Here is a 19,329-nt window from a genome sequence, read left to right on the forward strand (position 1 = left end):
TATTTTTATAATGATGTGACAGGTTAAGATAGGCCAGAAAAAGAAATAAGCACATATTGAATAAATACTTAAAAATGAGCTTAAAATTTGGGCTTTACAAAAAAAAAACACTTATTTTGGTCTTATTTTCTAATGCAAGTAAATGCTTATTGGTCCGATCCAAAATAAGTATTTATTCGAATTAATGCTTATTTTTAAGCACTCCCAAACTTAGCCAAAAGAATCGGGACCAAAAAAAGTATTGTGGAGGAACAAGGGGTTGAAATACATAAGAAGAGATTTTACCTATAATTGGTTTAACAAACTACTAGAAGGGACCATTTGGTGCACAAACTAGTGTTAAAATAGAGTGGCAATTTGACTCATCCCTACAGGACTCTTCCTTGACTCCTCGTAAATATCTCTTCACACCAACCTCACAATACATCCCAGCCATACATTGGAACATCTCCCATGAATAACAACATAGAAGTACGGGAGATATTCTCAATTCATGACTGCAATGTGTGTGAGGTCGGTGTGAGAAACAAATTTGGATTTAGTTTCTCCAACCCCATCTTGGTTGGGGCAGGTTTTGGGGAAACCTAAAACTCTAGGGAACACAAACAAGGTGGGATGGTATTTGTCCATGCCACCCTAATTGGGGCGGGGTGAGGCAAATTCGAGGATCTCATTCCCTGCAGGATGGGGATGGAATTGAGATTTCTAACCTTCGTGGGTTATGTGGCAAGGTATTTCAGTGTCTAGGATGGGGCATGCAAAATCCGGCCTTGACCCACCTTGTTGTTGTTCCTATGTTAAAAGATGGGCTTAATACCAAACAGTGGCTCGGGTCTGGTTGTGCCAATCCAACACTGGTTATTAATCAGCTCTATAAAACATTAAGTTGGAACTGAACCGATTGTTAACCAGGCTAATCCAGTCTGACCCAATTAGACTTGTTTATATACATCTATAATAATTACCCAAATTATCTTTATATACTGTCTATAATTTTTCTCTTTTAGACATAAAATTAGGGTTTAGAAAATTGGATCGGACTGTTTGATCGAATTGGTTGAACCGTGACCAGGGGCCCTAGTCGATTTGATCAGACCCCAAGAACCATAATGTCTGAAAATCCAATGAAAACTGACTGAACATTTGGTTTAATTGAAAATTTGGTAAATTGGTCCCGGTTTCATGAAACTGACTGGGTTAGTTAGTAATTGATTTTTTTTTGATAGGAAAAGTTGAGGGGCTACACAAGATGGGGAGTAGCTCTTACTCAGGAATTAAAAAAAAAACAAATCTGACTAAGATCCTTCGGGTCAATTCTGTCCGTAATTGAAAATACTAAAAGGACTATGAAATTACTTGAACCCATGACCACTTATTTTCATATATTGTTTAATTAGAATTAATTCACCTCTTTATTTATGCTTTTAATGATTCTTTATTTTATATACTATTTTATACACGTATTTTAAAGAAATATAAATTAAAAAGCTTAAACCTTGATCATTACAATTTGAGTCTGGTTGAACCTATAAACCTCTCCCTTCTCCGATTTTATAACCGATCTAGTTATTGAAACATTGCATAAAATAATTAATTTGGCACAATAAGAACAGGTTTCGACCCAATTATTAATTGGGACAAACCTTATGATGAGGATGGATTTGGCCCTCCAATGACATTATGACACCTGGCACCTCATGAGAACTAAGTGCTAACTAACCAAGCAGCTCGCCACTTCCGAGCAGCTCACCACTTACAGGCAGTTTGCCACCGTGCAACACTCATAAGCAGTAGGTAGCTCGCCACCATGCAGCACTTACAGGCACTAGGCAACTCGCCATCATGTAGCCTGGCACTCACAAGCAGCTCGCCACCATGCAGCACTTACAGGCAGCTCGCCCCTAGGCAGCTCTCCACCATGCTACCTGGCACCTTACGGGCAGCTCGTTTCCTATTTAGACCGACCACTGCATGACAACCTCGAGGGGCTCACCACCGTACCCCGCATTTTATAGGATTATGACTTGTAATGGGTATATTAGCTCACCCACTCCCTGATTCAGGCAGGAATGGGCAACCTTACTAGTTGGTGGCATCATCCCCACCTAACACGAAAATAGGTCCCATCACAACAGGAATCCAGGAACTGCTCCACCACACCCGCGAGGACTCTAGTATACAAAAACCTCACCCCCCAAAGGAGGAAATGAAGGGAGGCAAGAAAAGAGATGGTAACCCTTGCTCTCTAGCTCTATAACTCTTTGATATCATCTTCAGGCTCTCTACTGTGTGCTAACTTAGCCATTAGAATATCCCCGCCGGGTAAGCCACCCCGGGTTCTATGATTCAGTTCTTGCAAGCAACCAGTTCCCATTATCTACAAAGATGAGCAGATCATCTCCTGTAGGGAGCAGCCGGGTTGCACTACGCCAGGGAGCTCCGCTTTAGCCCCTGAGTCATTGGCCACCTGGGAGCAAGCGGTATGACGAGGTACTTAGCCACAAAAAATGATACGTGACCAGAAATGGTTACATAATTTGGCGTCATCTGTGGGAATCGCTACAAAAAGTTAAGTTCTCATTCTACAAAAGCTAAGTTCTCATCTTACAAAAAGCTAAGTCCTCTTCTCCTAGAAAATAAAACCTCATCGGTCCTCTTCACGAGGTCCCCTTTACAGAGATGAGCTCTTCGTGGCTTCCGTGGAAGTTGGCGGCCAACAGACTACATGGGCGCCTTTGCTGGTCGAGCCTTCCAAGGCTCCCGTGTGAGCTGGCGACCTAAAGTCAGTAGTACTGCCCCCATTGGTCGAGCTCCTACTAGCTTCTTGTAGGAGTGGGTGACCGGCACCACGAGGCTGATGTAGTGCAATCATAGCTCTAAGGCACCCAACTGGCGACCTATGCGCGGCCTGGCACAGGCACCGACCTGGCAACTTGGCCCAGGAGCGACCTGGCGACTTGGCACATGCGTCGACCTGGCGAGTGATTTTTAGCTAGAAACAAGTAAGCAAGTTCTAGCTCTCAGACTTTGTGATTTTCAACTCGTAGTCTACTATGATAGTACTGACTTAAGCATCAAAGCGACCTCACTGGGTTAGCCACCCCGGGTCCTCTGACATTTAGTTCCTTGTAGGTCTTTAAAGAGCAACGTAGCTCATCAATCTAGCTAGGCACCTGGTCAGCCTGACACCTCACAGGCAACTTGGCTCCTGGTTAGCATGACACCTTACAAGCAGCTTGGCACCCGGTAAGCCCGAAACCTGGTCAGCCTGGCACCTCACAGGCAGCTTGGCACTTGGTCAGCCCAGCACCTCATAGGCAACTCGGCACCTGGTCAGCCCAGAACCTCACAGGTAGCTCGGCACCCGGTCAGCCCGGCACCTCACAGGTAGCTCGGCACCTGGTCAGCATGGCACCTCACAGGCAGCTTGACACCTGGTCAGCCCGGCACCTCACAGGTAGCTCGGCACTGCATAAGACCCAGTCGCCTCTTCTACATTGGCAAAGTTCAGGAGTGCGGACTATGAGTCGCTCCCAAAGCCCAAGGGCCACAACACTGCTCAAGACCCAGTCGCCTCTTCGGCATGGGCAAAGTTCAGGAGTGGACTATGAGTCGCTCCCAAAGCCTAAGGGCCACAACACTGCTCAAGACCCAATCGCCTCTTCGGCATGGACAAAGTTCAGGAGTGGACTATAAGTCGCTCCCAAAGCCTAAGGGCTACAATACTACTTAAGACCCAGTCGTTTCTTCGGCATGGGCAAAGTCAAAGAGAGTGGACTATAAGTCACTCCTAGAGCCTAAGGGCCAAAGTACCGAACTGGCAGAGACATGGGCACTGCATAAGACCCAATCGCCTCTTCGGCATGGGAAAAGTTCAGGAGTGGACTACGAGTCACTCCTAAAGCCTAAGGGCCATAATATTGCATAAGACCCAGTCGCCTCTTCAGCATGGGCAAAGTTCAGGAGTGGACTACGAGTCGCTCCCAAAGCCTAAGGGCCACAATACTGCATAAGACCCAACCGCCTCTTCGACATGGGCAAAGTTCAGGAGTGGACTACAAGTCACTCCATAAGGGCCACAATACTGCATAAGACCCAGTCGCCTCTTCGGCATGGGCAAAGATGAGGAGTGGACTACGAGTTGCTCGCAAAGCCTAAGGGCCACAATACTACATAAGACTTAATCGCCTCTTTGGCATGGGCAAAATCTAGGAGTGGACTATGAGTCGCTCCCGAAGCCTATGGGCTACAGTATTGAACTGGCAGAGACCTAGGCACCTTATGGGCAGCTTGCTTCCAAGTAACTCCCAGAGCCTAAGAAAATGAATCAGCGCTTCGAGCTCGTCGAATGGCGGGCCAAAAGGAGAAATCTACTCCCTTCACCGAGTTACTTTTAGCTCGGGAGTGGGGGCAAATGATGAGGGCGGATTTGGCACTTCAATGACATTATGACACCTAGCACCTCATGAGAACTAAGTGCTAACTAACTAGGCAGCTCGCCACTTCCAGGCAACTAACCACTTACAGGCAGCTCGCCCCCATGCAGCACTTGCAGGCAGTAGGCAGCTCGCCACCATGCAACACTCGCAGGCAGTAGGCAGCTCGCCACCATGCAGCACTTACAAGCACTAGGCAGCTCGCCATCATGTAGCCTGGCACCTTACAGAGCCTGGCACTCACAGGCAGCTCACCCCTAGGCAGCTGCCTGGCACCTTACAGGTAGCTCGTTTCCTAGTCTGGCCGACCACCGCATGACAACCCCGAGGAGCTCACCACCGTACCCCGCATTTTACGGGATTATGAATTGTAACGACTATATTAGCTCACTCACTCCCCGATTCAGGCGGGAATGGGCAACCTCACTAGTTGGTGGCATTATCCCCACACAACACGAAAACAGGTCCCATCACAACGGGAATCCATGAACTACTCCACCAAACCCGTGAGGACTCCAATATATAAAGACCTCACCCCCCAAAGGAGGAAATGAAGGAAGGCGAGAAAAGAGATGGTAACCCCTGCTCTCTAGCTCTCTAACTCTTTGATATCATCTTCAAGCTCTCTACTATGTGCTAATTTAGCCATCGGAGTATCCCCACCGTGTATGCCACCCCAGGTTCTCTGATTCAGCTCTTGCAGGCAACTAGTTCCCATCGTCTACAAAGATGAGTAGATCATCTCCTACAGGGAATAGTCGGGTTGCACTACGCCAAAAAACTCCACTTCAGCCCTTGAGTCATCAGCCACCTAAGAGCAGATGGGATGACGAGGTACTTATTCACAAAAAATGATATTATTGGTTCCTCGGGTAGACCGGATCCATGGACAGCTCTAGGATCGAAATTTGAAAAGCATTGGGAAGTGAAGAGAGAAGAATCTGACTTGGACCAAGACCACAAGATGAGTTTAAATGTTGTGGACCTGCTGGAATTCTCCCCACGAGTTCAAATGCAAGCAATCCTTTCCCCCCAAAAGATTAGAGGAATCCAACAAAGTGGTTGTAGTCCAGGGCGTGTGGGGACTACATTCCCTCACTCTTACACGTGTGGATATAGATTGCTCGAATCCTTTCCCCCCAAAAGCGTTCACACCGAAAGAAGAACTAAATACTTGCCAATAAATTATTCCCGACACGTGGCCGTATTAACTGGGCATAAAGGTACGTATACCAAACTGGAAAGCCACGGATTCGCGCTCCCACCGCATTAACACGTGCCGGTTCTCTACTGTCCACATCAACAAAAAGCGCTCTCAGTCTCAGTCCAAAAGGACTTTCCGACTTTGCATGTTATTCATGGGACACGATAACTACTCGCTTTTCTCTTAATTCCAACGACTTAGTCCACATAAAAAGGTTCCAATCTGATGGTGTACGATTCATTAATGGTAACCACTAACATAGTCCACATTTATCCACAAAATTAGACAAAAATAGAAAGAAAAATATTGAAATTCTCATTTTCCTATCTTTACATTGAATCTGTGGGAGGGAATTTGTTCTTATTAACCAAGGCCCACGTAATTAACATGAATCCAATAGCATGATAGCAACGACAACAACAATAATAAATAGCCTCAAAAAGCTTACTTGAAAATTTTTAATTTAATTATGGATTTCTGTGTGACATCCGCCGGCCGTTAACGATTCCGTTACTCTCCCAAGTTTCTGTCCTTCTAACTGTTTTTCTTTGATATTTTGGTATTTAGCTTTTACTCCCTCAATATGCCGCCTTCTTTACTATCACCCCCTCTATGTAGAGACATATGTACATATCAATCCGTCTTCATAGCCCGTCCATGGTCACCGTGATCTTGCTCGGCAACCAATCGCCGGCAGTCCGTCTCTCTGAGTCTGTAGCTGAGGTGAGCTTTATGGAAAATCCATCGTTTCCAGCGACGGTAGGAGATGATAAGCTTGTTTTCAGCTGGTGGAAGCTGGGGACTAGGACCTTCTCTGTCCAATCCTCAAACTCAGTCCTGCCAAACCAGACTCCCCCTGCAATTTTGTTCAGTGTCTCGTTGTCAACTACAATTGACTGCCCATGCCCAACAATGGCTTTGAATTTTGATGTAATGGTGCCGGCGATCTTGCTCCGTATTGGGCTGAAGTCGACAGGCTTGAAGACGATGGCTTCGTCTACGAAGTTGAGCAGCTCTCGTGACAGTGATGCCATGGAAGAGAGCTTGATCATGAGGCCATTTTCATGCTCATGCTCCATGGTGAGGTCACTTGAGTTGCAGGACTCCTGTGCTGCATCATCCTCTGCATCAGCTGCTTGATTCAAATCAAATGATAGAGCATGAGCTGCATCTTTCCTTGGCCTTGTGAGCCTATGGTCGTCATTTAGCCAGTCCAGACAGCGCTTGCTAGTCTTCACGCCAATGGATAGTTGTAATTGCCAACTACTACAGGCTACATTTGCAAGCTTCTCCTCATGGAGCGAAAGACAGTTCGACAAGTTGTTCAGATCTTCCGGCAACCAACTCACAGTCAGGATAAATATCACATTCCCTAGGCTGACTTCACGGCCATAGGAATCTGCAAGTCTACCTCTCTCAATTGCCCGTTTGATGCTTCCATGGACAAGCATATCTGCTTGATCAATGTCCTCAAGCACGACCACTGAGAAGGGGTTCCTCTGCACAGCTTCTGCTATTCGATCGATCACAGTCTTCCCACGGAAATTCATCTCTGGTTCCTCATCATTTCCAGACTTGGAGCCAAGACGAATTGTGATCGGACTGGTTCTGTTGACTAGCTCTGACAGGGCCGATGCCATCTTCTTCTTGCCAACCTTGTCAGGACCTGTAAACAATATCCATATATCACCCTTTGTGCCAGCACCTCGCCTTTTGCCATTGCCTGATTTGCACTGTGTCACAGTTGTAGCTATTGCAGATGCTGCATCTGCCTGCCATGCGACCTTCTCTCTTAGTCCCTTGAGGAGTCTCTTGAACGAGTCAGCATCCAATGGACTTATGAGTTTTTCCTTTTGCCAATCAGAGAGTTTGTCCTGTGTCTCTGAAGAAATACAGCCAGCTAAGTCTTTGATGCGTTCACTGTGGGTTTTCTCTGGCATATTTTCAGTAACCTTTGGTCGTCCAAGAACAAGGTCTGTTCTTACAGGGCTCCCTGGTGGAGTGCTACCACGTTCGGATGGTGGGTTTGGAGCCTCACTCTGGCTCATTTGCAGGGTTCCTCCAAGGTTTCTGGTAAGTTGTAACTTGGGTTGGAAAGATTGGCGTTCTAGCAGCTTTGGGTTGTACAAGCTTGTCATTGGAATAAGAGTTGGAGAAATTCTTTCAGAGCTGACATTTTGATGGAAACTGGGATGAAGACGCAAGCAAGTATCGTTCCATTTCTTCTGTAATTCTTGATTTTTCTGCTTCCACATCAATTCTTGTTCCTTAGTCTGTGATAGCTACAAAAATAAAACAGAGGATTGATTGAAATTAGTTGGAAAACTAAGCTGTATTTAAGTTCACAATGAGAAAGTTGATTTGGGACTTCATGGGGCACACCTGTGACTGATCTTTCAGGTTTGGTTTCGCATTCTGCAACCACTGTGGTAATGGTGTCCATGCGGCTTCTGTTTTGGCATCAGAAGCAGACTTGTCAACCTCCTTAGCTACAAGCTTAGCTAGTTCTTGCTCGTAATTGTTCATGCATTGAGGGCAACAAGCTGTTCTTTGAGCAGGATCCATGTTTTCAGATGGCAGCCGCCTTTGTAGAGCAGTTGCCGCAATTGGGAAGCTCTTCAAAGGGGTGAGAGATTCAACTGAGCTGCTCAGAATCCCATTGTTCCCAAGTCTGAAATTCCACAAGTATAATAGCATTCAATCCTCAGTCTAATGGGCAACATCATTTATATATTCCAAAAAATTCCATTTTCTTTTCTCTATAAGAAGCACAACAGAATAAGGAAGACTTCATCCTAGATTGAATCAATCATAAAACAAGAAGCATAAAAGTGAACATCATGAATTTGAGCTTTAAAACTCAATATTGAGCAAGTTTGTCATCCAAATGATGGAAATTTTAAAATCAACAGCAAACTACTGTAGTAAGATACTTTCACATAGTAAATGATAAAATATAGCTAAATTCATCAGTGAAATTAAGAAAAGTGCTTTGAAATTGATCCAAACTAAAGTGAAAATTAAAATTGAAGCTCTGTGTTTCAAAATTAAAGAAGGAACTGGAACTTAACCAAAAAACAAATGAAGGAACTGGAGGTGCACCTTGGAAACAGTCCTGGATGTGGCGATTTTGCAGTAATTGGAACTGCCTGCAGATCCCAGTCATTCTCCATTGAAGGGTGATAGACCTGGCACCTCAGATAAGTCTCACAAGTCGCCATTCCAATCAACCACAGCCGGCCTTTGCCCTCACCGAACTTGACCAACAGTTTTCCCATCTCTGATACCGCTACTCTACCTGTTTCAGAGACAACCTGCTGCTGAGCCGATGGTACCGAACCCGAAACTCCAACGGGCTGCTCAACAAGCCATTTCAGGTCACCTAAGTCAAGAATCACACCACCTCCATTGCTGCCACTCATTCGGGTCTCAATCGAACTCTCCAACTCCTTAAGCTTGGTCGGGATCTGGGTTCTATCAGAAGCAAATTCCTTATCCAAGGAGATCACCTGAACATTCCTGAGTGGCCCTTCTCCGACCTCTTTATTGCCAATCCTCTGTAAGAGCTCCCTCATTACTGCGTCGAGCTCAGACTCTCCGACCAGAATCGGATTCCGTTTCTTCGTCCTCAGCAAAATATCTATAACCCGCTTCACATCCTCGCCTCTGTGCTGCCCTGGTTGAGGAGAATTCCCCTGCTGCAACCTGGGATTCAAATACAAGTTCCTATTCGTCCCTGCTGCTGCCATCGTGGTCGCCGTGGGCGCTGGACGGAAACCCAATCCACATCCAATTGTGGGAGAATTAGCAGAGCTTGAAGCATTCAGAGACTGTTCGATAGTGGCCTTCACAGCAGGGCTTGAGAAACTCGCTTCTCGCATAACTCGGCTCACACTCGGGTCATCGAGAATAGAAATAATGAGCTGCTCGAGCTCCACCTTAACAGCCAAGAGAGGCTGCTGTTGCTGCTCTGGGCATCCCCGACGTTGATGTGCTTGAGCACGTTTCAGAGCAGCCATGAGAGCATTGGAGATTGGGGGCTCGTGTCCAGGGGAGAGGTTTTGCGCCGACGGGAGACGCTCGAGTGCGACACTGAAACAGAGCTCCAGTGCCCGGCACTGAAGCGGGTGGGACGAATTGGGGTGGGATCGGATACATGCCTGGCGAAGGTAACCGGACGGCGAAGCCAAAAGGGTAGCAGCTACATGAAGTGGGGTAGTCTGGCCGTGGTTCCGGCGAGAAGCCTCGGCAATCGAGTGGTTGAGAACACTGGCTGCCTCCGGCGTTAGAGTCTGCTGGATCGTGCTTAATCCAGCTCTCATGGTTCCAAACAAATCTCACCCGGAAAAAAAGGATCACCCCTTCGAAGTCCAACCAATTCAAAGTGAAAAACAGAACAAAAGCTCCCTCTGAATCTCGTCAGGTTCCTTCTTTCTTCAAACACGAAACCCAATTTCGAATTAAACCTAGCAATCTAAATCTGTCTGTCTCTATCCAGAAACCAATAACCGTACTTGAAATCCTTCAACTCCAACAAGAGCATCAAAGACATCTCATCCCCGGAAATCAACAAAAGACAGCGAAAATTCAATTCCCCCCTGCGTCGTCTTCCTCTTTCGCCTCTATCCTTAATGGGTCTTGTTCTTCTTCTCCCCCTATCAGCAGCAGCAAAACAAGTACAATCAGGGTTCCCCTCGAAGGTTGTTCTGGGTTTCAGTTTCGTAAGTTTCGTAAGGTGTGAACGCTTACGAGTGGACAAATTCGCACTTTCATGGAAAACTTATTCACTCCTCTCTCCTCCCCCATCAGAAATAAAGATCTCTATTTCTCGCTTCAAAACTAGTTAGACTCACGCTCGCTAACAAACGCATGAGAGAGCAAGAACAGAAGCCATCAGATCATCTCATTCACATAAAAACCGAACCCTTTTTTCTTTTTCTCATCACAGGGTGAAAAAAGATAGACTACCGTCCTTTTCTCATTCAATTACAAGCATACGTCCCCCGAACTACCAAAACGAGAAGGCAACCCAGAAAAAAAAAAAAAAATCACCAAAACAAAACAAAACAAAGAAAATCAAAGCTACCGTTTTACTACTGAACCTAATTCAATTACAATACTGTTTATGGCTCTAACAAACTACATACATTTAGAGAGATAGAGAGAAAGAGGAGAGAGAGATTTGCAATATTTTTTTATTTAATTTAACTATATTTTACATTGGAAAGATTTCGGGTTTGGTGAAATTCCCTCTTAGGATATTTCTGAAGTGGGTTTTCTTCCCTCTTTTTCATGGCTCCTCTGCTTAAAAGTCCATTTAAATATGAGTTCAGTTCAGTCTCTTTTTCCGTCTACAGTCTACGCAACTGATGACCCACTAATGAGTGATTTAACGATTTAACCCTCTTTTTACCCCCTCTCCCTCTCTCCACAATAAGTAACAAATTTTACTTGAAAAATCCTCTCTCTTTCCTCTCTCTCCTCTTTCTATGGGGATGTTCGAAACCCTGCTTTTTCACACGCAACCTCTGCCAGTAAAAAAGTCACCGCACGGATTTCACCTTTTTCCCTCTGAACCTTCTCTCTTTTCCTATTTTCTTTTGCTTTTTTTCGGAAAATATTTTCCCTCAGCCTTTTCGCTACTTTTTAAGTCTTCAAAGTCGGCAAAACGAAATCATCATATTCGCTTTCCACAACGCACGCTCTCAACCCCCCCGTTCCCTTTCTCTTTTTCACCTTTTTACGCGCTTCTCGAGATTAACTTTCACAGCGTCCCGGCTTAGTAAAAACACCAGATTGACACGTGTCGCGCATGCAAACCCAACGTGACTTTATTCTGAGATCAGATGGTTCTGATCATGTCTCGTGGGCCCCTCCCATAGATAAAACGCTTCCAGCCTTTCGCATATTGTGTCTCGTCCGACATCTGAATATCGGCGTTTTATCAATTTATCGTGATAAGTCGTGGTTTATCGTAGCGGTTCGGAAGAGCTCAGCCGACGCGTGCATCTTGGCCGCGTCATTTTTTCAGCGACCGAGAAAAAAGAGGGAGACTTATAGAAAGAACACTTTCTGCATTTATTGCAGCCTGTTGTTTTTCTCACGTAGACTTATTTAATCTCTGAAATGCCCTTAATTTTTCCTGAAATTTACAAATTGCCATTGGTAAAGAGAACGGCTTTCATCATACACCGCACGTGGCCTGCAGCTTCTTTTTTGAAGAAGTGCTCATTAGTCGTAACGTGTTGTGTTACAATGAGGAGGCCCTTAACTGAGGGTGCAGATACTGAGATTAATTAGATTCTAATCTGACGAGAGAGAAACATCTCTCTTGTTGAATAACTAGTCCCGGTTCAAGCCGCCACAGCGTTCGAGCGAGCCGGTTTTCTAGGCGGATCGCAGGTTCTGACTTCTGAGAAAGGGATGCTTCGTTATCCTGGTTATTTAATCAAGGGTACATGTGGGATGATGACGTGGAACCTTTTAAGATCTGCCACGTCAATCCTTACAATGGAGAAGAGGAGAATTCCTCGGTCCAGGCGTATAGCTAGAAATTTTATAGGGTAAATTACAGATAGGTATCGTACTTTGGGGTAGTGATAGATAGGTTCGGAACTTTCAATTGTAACACTTGAATATCATGAACTCTCAAAAATAGATACATAGTTAAATATTACATAATGTTAAAAATATATTTTTCGTATATTTTTTAGATCATTCTCAAGTAATCAAACGTTTTTTCATGATGATGATTTTACATGGACATCAAATAACATTCAAATTTTCTGATGACGGTATTCTCTAGTGATGCTTTTATTCCTTACAATGATCTCAAAAATTCATGATTAAAGTATTTTTGACATTATACAATATTTATAGTTCAGGGTACTCAAATATTGCAATTGAAAATTCAAAATATCTATCTGTGACTACCCCAAAATATAAGGTACCTATCTATAATTTACCCTTTTTTATATACATAGGATTGTTGCAGGTTGATGATGTGTTGATTTCTCACAAAACTAATTAAGGAAAAGGGAAATTGTAGCAAACCTAATTTTTTCAATAAGAGAGAAATCAGTGGATCGGGTTCAGAGCCAAGCCGACCAAAGTAATTATATCGGTTTGGTTTTGTGATTGGTGTCCTGATTCCTAATTGGGTCGGGACCGGTTTGTGCAATTCCTAATCAGCACATGAATGCCTGATAGAATACTAAGCTCAGGTGAATAACGTGATTTATATATATATATATATATATATATATATATATATATATATAGGATTGGATTATCATAGGTTGTGTTTGGTTTCTCACAAAATTAGAGAAAAGAAGGAATGGGCCTGTTTGGCAATGTTCCGCGGAAGTGTTTTTCTTGTTCCCGGTGTTTTCACAGAACCGAAACATGTTTGGCAATAAAAAAAAAAAGACATGAGAAACAAATCATTTCCGAGTGAGAACAACACCCAAAAAATGTGTTCTTTGGGAGTGACAAATTGGCACATCCAAAGAATACATTCTCAAGGAATGCACGGTTCCCACATCATCTTAGTTTATTTACGAACACGTTAGGGGCATCGTCATCATTTTGCATTGATGACATAAATTCTCCACCCCTCCAAGTCCTAATCCTCTAGCAATTTTCTTCATTTGTTCTCAGTGCTTTTGCTGCAATCCCACTATGCATAAATGACTGATGGCGAACGACTAGTTTATCATCTCCGATGAACATTTTCTAGTCAAAATCTCGTATAGGTAAGGTTTTCTTCATTATTGGCGTTTCTAATTTTGTATGCTCTGTTTTTTTTTTTTTTCGTCCTAAAAGTTTTTTTATACTCTGTTGTTTCTTCCTAAATGCATCTCCTCATTTGTTATTATCTTCATGAACTCAAGCTACTATATGCCAATTTAGTTAAACATCTACTATTGCATAGATCATTGTTGTTATCCAAACACTATTTCTGTTTTTGTGGAACACAATCCATTTTTAAAAAACAATTTGTCAAACGCCTCTGTTTCTTCCAAGGAACAAGAAATAAAATTTTTGTTCTAACACAAGAATTTCTAAAAAAAGAAAAACAGATGAGCACATTGCCAAACAAGACCATAATTGTTAGACATAATTTAGGCTTTGTAGTGTAGCACAAAAAATCCTTCAAGAATTTTCTCTTTGTGATTTTTCCCTTCAAACTTAATTTTTGGGAGTTGAGGTTTGGTCCTTATAAAAGTGTCTACACATCGTCCTCACAGCCCCGTGCAGATGTGTACTTAGAAAATAAAAGCATAATAGTAGGAGATATTCCCAGTGCACGGCTACAAAAGGGTATAAGGACAGTGTTAGGATGTTCTTATGAGGATGAAATCTATCTGAATTGAATTTTGGCCGATGACCCAAAAATTGAGATGGTTGCATGGAGGCATTGGATCAAATCCAAGTAATCATGGAATGACCTGTGTATGTTTTTTGTAGCCAGGGGTGCAATATTCCAACCGAATCAAATTGTACTTCTGCATATCTTGACTTCAACTAAAATCCTCTTATATTTAAATTCAAGGTCGAGTGTGATTTGAAAAAAAAAATAATTTTATTTTATATATTTATACCAGCTATGCTGGTGAATTTTGAAACTGAATATTTATCAGTTGAAATCGAATTTGGAAAATTGACTGAAGTTATCCTTATATTCGAACTCAATTGACACCAAACTCAAATCGAACCTAATCAAATTATATTGAAGTCCACTAATTTTTTGGTTAAAGTTGGATTAGATTGCACCCTTAACCCCTATCACATGCCTTATATATAGAGAGAGATGTTAATTTCTCTCTCCAATTCGAGTTTAACTTCTGTCAGGGCAATGTCTCTTAGAGCAGTTATTACAGTCTTGCATTGAGAATATCTCCCTATTTAATTACTTTATTTCACGAAAAAAATATTTTTAATACAAGATTGCAAATAACGGTTAAAACAGTGAGCACGGGCTTGCCATGAGGAAAACCGATCTCCTCAAATTCCATCACACTACTCCTGCAACACATGCAGGGGTAGTTGGATAATGTCATAATGATGATGATGACTCATGGACATGAATGCAATTGGTTGGCTAGCACATGAATGCCAGCCCAAAAAACGATTCCATTAGGAAAACCAGGGTTGGATCGGCTACAATCAAAGTAAGTGTATAATGGGCTACAGATTGAATATGTATAAGTAGTAATGGGGCTATAATATGAACCCAAATCAGAGTGAGCTCACCAGAATCTATACAAGTCCCTACTTGCATGGATCACTGGCGTCCCGTGTTTATTCTTCTTTGGATCATGTAGCCATTTGTGTACAAGGCTTGTTTGTAGCAGACCTGGAGTGAAGAAAATCAAATCAAACCAAAGCAAAATCTTGTTTTACTTAGGACATGAGTGATGAGCTTACCCTTTCCCGAGTCTGAATTTCCTACACTTCATCTTCTACGTACACTTGTATTCAAACTATGATAAGTGTCCATGACATGTGTATATATTCTCCTAAGAATAGGTAGTTGAAGGGAAAAAACAAAAAGAGAAAAAAGTGTAGGAAATCGAACCCAAGTTAATTTACTCACCCAATCATCTGATCTAGGTTGATAGGTTGAGTTTGATGAGAGTGCAGTTATGATTGAATATATATGAAAATGGATTCAGGACTATAAGAAAAATAAGCTGATGTGAATAAATGCAACTATAAGAAATCTTGAATATGCCCTGTTCCTCAAAAGAAAATTTGATTGCAGTTAGAGGGCCTTGGTGGAGTTTCCTTGTGGAACCCTCTTTGCTTTTTTATCTTTAGATTTTTTTTTTTTTTTTTTTTTTCCATTCCCTCATTTTAAGTAATTTTTTTGGTAGAATCATAAGTATGATGCTATGTAATGATAATTACTTTCCACTCAAAGCATCAAATGACCTCATTACTCTCAACCCCACAACTTTTACATCTCTCTCTCTTACAGTAGGATGGTCGACAAACGACAAGTGTCTTGTTATAGTTGGTTCCTTAATCAAAGAAAAGCTTGCCCACTAAAAGGACCTAATGCCTTTTCACTCTCTCTCCAATAATTGTAGGGCATTGAGAAACCATGATTCAAACAGATCCTTAATTTTTCAGGCAAGTATTCCTGGATCAACCCATGGCCCTATTTGTAAGGATCTCTCAACCCACTTTGTGGCTTCATAAGAACATAGCCTCCCTCCTTTTATCCCCTCTTCCCATTCAAATTAAGTTTGAAGTCAAGAAAAGCTCTCTTAGTGGTTGATATTGATGGAAAATTATGAGGCATGAGGGGTCCATTCCTCTTTTCACTAATGCAAGCCACCCACCTGATATATAGATACTCATGGCACCAAGGTCAAAGCTTTAAGCAACACTATCTTATAGATCCAAACACCTCCCACCCCCCAAGAAAGAAAGAAAGGAAAAGTTAAAGGCTTTGGTAGCTTCTTGCACTCAAAGGTAGTAGACTTTCCAGCTTCTTCTTTTCCCACACCTTTTCAGTTTAGAATAAAGAAAGTGGTATTTTGCTTTATGAGAAGATAAATTAGGTCTGAGAAGCATCAATCAATCAAGGATGACCTTTGGTTTTCTTTACAAAAGAAAGAAAAAGGGTTGTATTATTTTTAAGAAAAAGAAAGAAACTATCACAAAAAGTAAGAATTTGATAGCAAATTTTCTTCAACAAGGACAACTGGGAGATGCTTCATGAGGCTTGATCAGAGAAACATGGCATCATTTCTCTTTGGCTTTTAGACTTCCAGAATCCTTAGAACTTACCCACAATAGAAACACTTGGAACAAGGGAAGTAAAAATAATCCTCTTCCACTAATAGTGTATATATATTTCTTTTCTTATTAAGTACTAATATAGACGCTGTTAGACATATTAAATGGCCAAACTTTACACCTAAGCATTCAACTACTAAGAAAAAGAACTTTCCAAGATTGACAAACCCTAATGGTTGCATAAAATAAATGAATCAATAGTACACCAGATCATAAAATTTTCATTACTGGATTGCACTTTTAAGGTTCAGTTAAGCCATAAAGTAGGTTTCTTAATGTGTTTTAAAAAGTCAAGATAAACCACCTAAAGATCATATAAATTATCTGGTCTGGTCAATACCTTTAACTTGGTTCAAGCCTTTGGCTTGGAAAATTTGAAATTCAAAAACTTAGGGTGGGGGTATTTGTCAACACAATTTTGCTGACATGGCTTTTTTCTTTTTTTTGCTTTGAAAATCTAAACCATACATATTAGTGAACACCCCTTAACTGATGCGTATGTTTCAATGTTTATTGACAATTGCTACAAGTATTACCTCTAGCTAGTAGCTACTATTTATTGGCTGGGGTATAGTAGCTGTTATAGTTAAGTATTAATTATAGAAAGACATGTTCTTGGCACATGGTGAGTGTGAGACTTCAATTGAAAATCTACTTCTTTAATTAGCTTTGTCAACCAAATTGGGTAATACTTATCCAGTTTCTTTAGTTTACTGGATAAAATAAAGAAAAAATAGGAAAACAAGAAAAATGTACGGCTAAGGTTCAAAAATCATTTAACATTTATCATCAAAAGAAATGTGGGGGATTATCTAGAAATATAGTATAGATATGTTCATTATCACATAATAGTACTGTAAAGAACACGCATGCATGCAAATAAATATTAATTATTAATCATATATGATATATGGTATTTTAGATTTAATTTATATATCCTAAATGAAAATCAAAGAAAATTTCCACTTTATATAATATAGAAGTTAAATAAAATTTTATTTATGTATGTATTTTTTACAAAGTAGCCGAAGTGTTGCTACAGATTGCTTAAGCTAACACTTGTCTAACATGGTGACAAGAAAACAAAAGTGTATGTGTTTCATCTCATTTACACACTTTTGGTCCAAACTGTAGTCACAATAGTTCCCTAACTTAAAATTGAAGGACCATGCATTAATAATGCTTTGAATTCAATAGCAGTTACAACCTTAACTGACTTTCATAAATATATCTATGGTCAGAACTTACCATGTATTTTCAACTTCAATTAATCCAACTTGGTTGGCAATTGCTGTACCTATGAGAGAGAGAGAGACTAATACCTTATTGTCTTGCCCCCTGAAGGGATTCAAAATTTAAAGGTCACCCTAATGACAAGACCTTAGGTCCACCCTAATTTATAATACAATAAAGGGCTCTAAAAAGTAGGCAGAGGCATTGCATTGTTTGTGGGTGCAAGAGTTTACAAATTATTAATGAAATTAGGGAGCATAAGGGACAAAAAACCGTATATCCAAAGTTAATTGATTTAAATATAGTAAGCACAAGGAGTTGTCAATATGTTATTCTACATGTGAAAAAAGCATATGAAGCCAAAAGAATATTAAGAAAAGTGGGACAATCCCTTCTTTTTTCTCAAGGATCCCACCTCACAAGGAAATAAATAAATACATTTAGAGAGAAAAAACAAGCTACAAAGCTTAGAACTTACTTGTGTTGGGTTTTGTCAAACGGAATAATGTTAATCTGTTTTGGCTAGATTGTCATCGTCTTGTATGGTCCTATGAAGAATCTCTTCCTTTCAAATTCATATAAATCAATAAACATGTGATGATCTGACCTTACAGCAATAAGCCATGCAGTAGATACAAGTTGATTTGTTGTTCTTTGATTGATTTGCCACCTAGACCTAAAGATTTACTTTTCTTCACGTTGATGTTTTAGTTGATTAGGAACGAATGGGTAGTCGAGTTGGGATCAAATAGGCTTCAGCCACATGGAGGAATCATGTGCCTAGTCCAAATCTTCTATATGAGAGGAGACGTCAGCCCATTTTTGTTGGCATTTTTGTTCATTGAATGTAAGCAATCAAAACATCCATTTTCAAATTTGAATTAATACTCCTAAAAGTGTTCAGTTTGATTCATGGATAGAAATTTCCAGATTAAAAATTGCTACATGAAAAGTGGGTGAGAGAAGCATTTTTCATTGAGGCCCATTGAACTCCCGATTTATCTGCACATGGAAATTTTAATGCATGGTTGTTTAGACTTGGTGACCTTAGTAGCAAATCACTTCCTTAGGCTTCATTTGGAAGGAGTACAAATATAAATATGTAGAGCGCAAAATCTTTTATTTTATATTATTTTGTATATATTTATACTGTGCATATTTGTATTTATACTACTTTCAAACTGAGCCTAGGGCTCAGTTTTGTGCAGTGTGAATTTCATTTGCACTGACATATATGCAAAGGAGTGAGGATGCAAATTCTGGTTTATTTGCTTCAGATTTGATTTTGTTTTATTTATTTGTGATAAATAAAATACCAGCTCAAATGATGTGGTACCCACCATATATGAAAAGAGAATAGAGTTAGGAGGGGGATTATTTGTTCTGGAGTGTATTGGAAGTAAGATACTGCGGTCCCCTCTTTATATGAGGGAAAATTGAGGTAGGAGGAAGGTGGTGCAAATTTTGTATTTGATTCAGATTTACATTGCAAACAAACAGAACTTTAATAATAGTGATGATGATACCAAAAAGAGGAAACTTGTACTTTTTCCTTTTAAGTTACTACCAATACCCAATTGTATAATAGGCAGTTTGGAAACATATTGCTAGGTAAGGCTTGACCTGTAAATTAACTCTCAAGTTAGT

At 41.2% G+C, this 19,329-nt stretch overlaps 1 protein-coding gene across 1 annotated transcript; it reads right to left on the bottom strand.

Annotated features, from left to right (window-relative positions):
• Positions 1-5,932: 5,932 nt before the first annotated feature.
• LOC148869904 (protein SUPPRESSOR OF MAX2 1-like) lies at positions 5,933-10,765 on the bottom strand. The gene is made up of 3 exons (XM_088967322.1): positions 8,743-10,765; positions 8,023-8,311; positions 5,933-7,922 (listed from the first exon to the last, which is right to left on the bottom strand). Exons 1-3 carry the CDS (start codon positions 9,960-9,962, stop codon positions 6,285-6,287), a joined length of 3,147 nt encoding a protein of 1,048 aa, XP_088823448.1. The 5' UTR covers positions 9,963-10,765; the 3' UTR covers positions 5,933-6,284.
• Positions 10,766-19,329: the final 8,564 nt, after the last annotated feature.

This window comes from Nelumbo lutea, chromosome 2 (genome assembly GCF_056320005.1).
Source record: "Nelumbo lutea isolate HS-2025 chromosome 2, American lotus-T2T, whole genome shotgun sequence".
NCBI classification, from domain to species: Eukaryota; Viridiplantae; Streptophyta; class Magnoliopsida; order Proteales; family Nelumbonaceae; genus Nelumbo; species Nelumbo lutea.

Bases quoted from the DNA above. Each gene is read 5' to 3' on its own strand.
- LOC148869904 (XM_088967322.1), bottom strand. From the start codon at position 9,962: ATGAGAGCTGGATTAAGCACGATCCAGCAGACTCTAACGCCGGAGGCA. The intron at 8,312-8,742 runs GTGCACCTCCAG...GTGGAATTTCAG, and splicing joins CATCCAGGACTGTTTCCAAG to ACTTGGGAACAATGGGATTC. The intron at 7,923-8,022 runs GTGTGCCCCATG...TTATTTTTGTAG, and splicing joins ACCTGAAAGATCAGTCACAG to CTATCACAGACTAAGGAACA.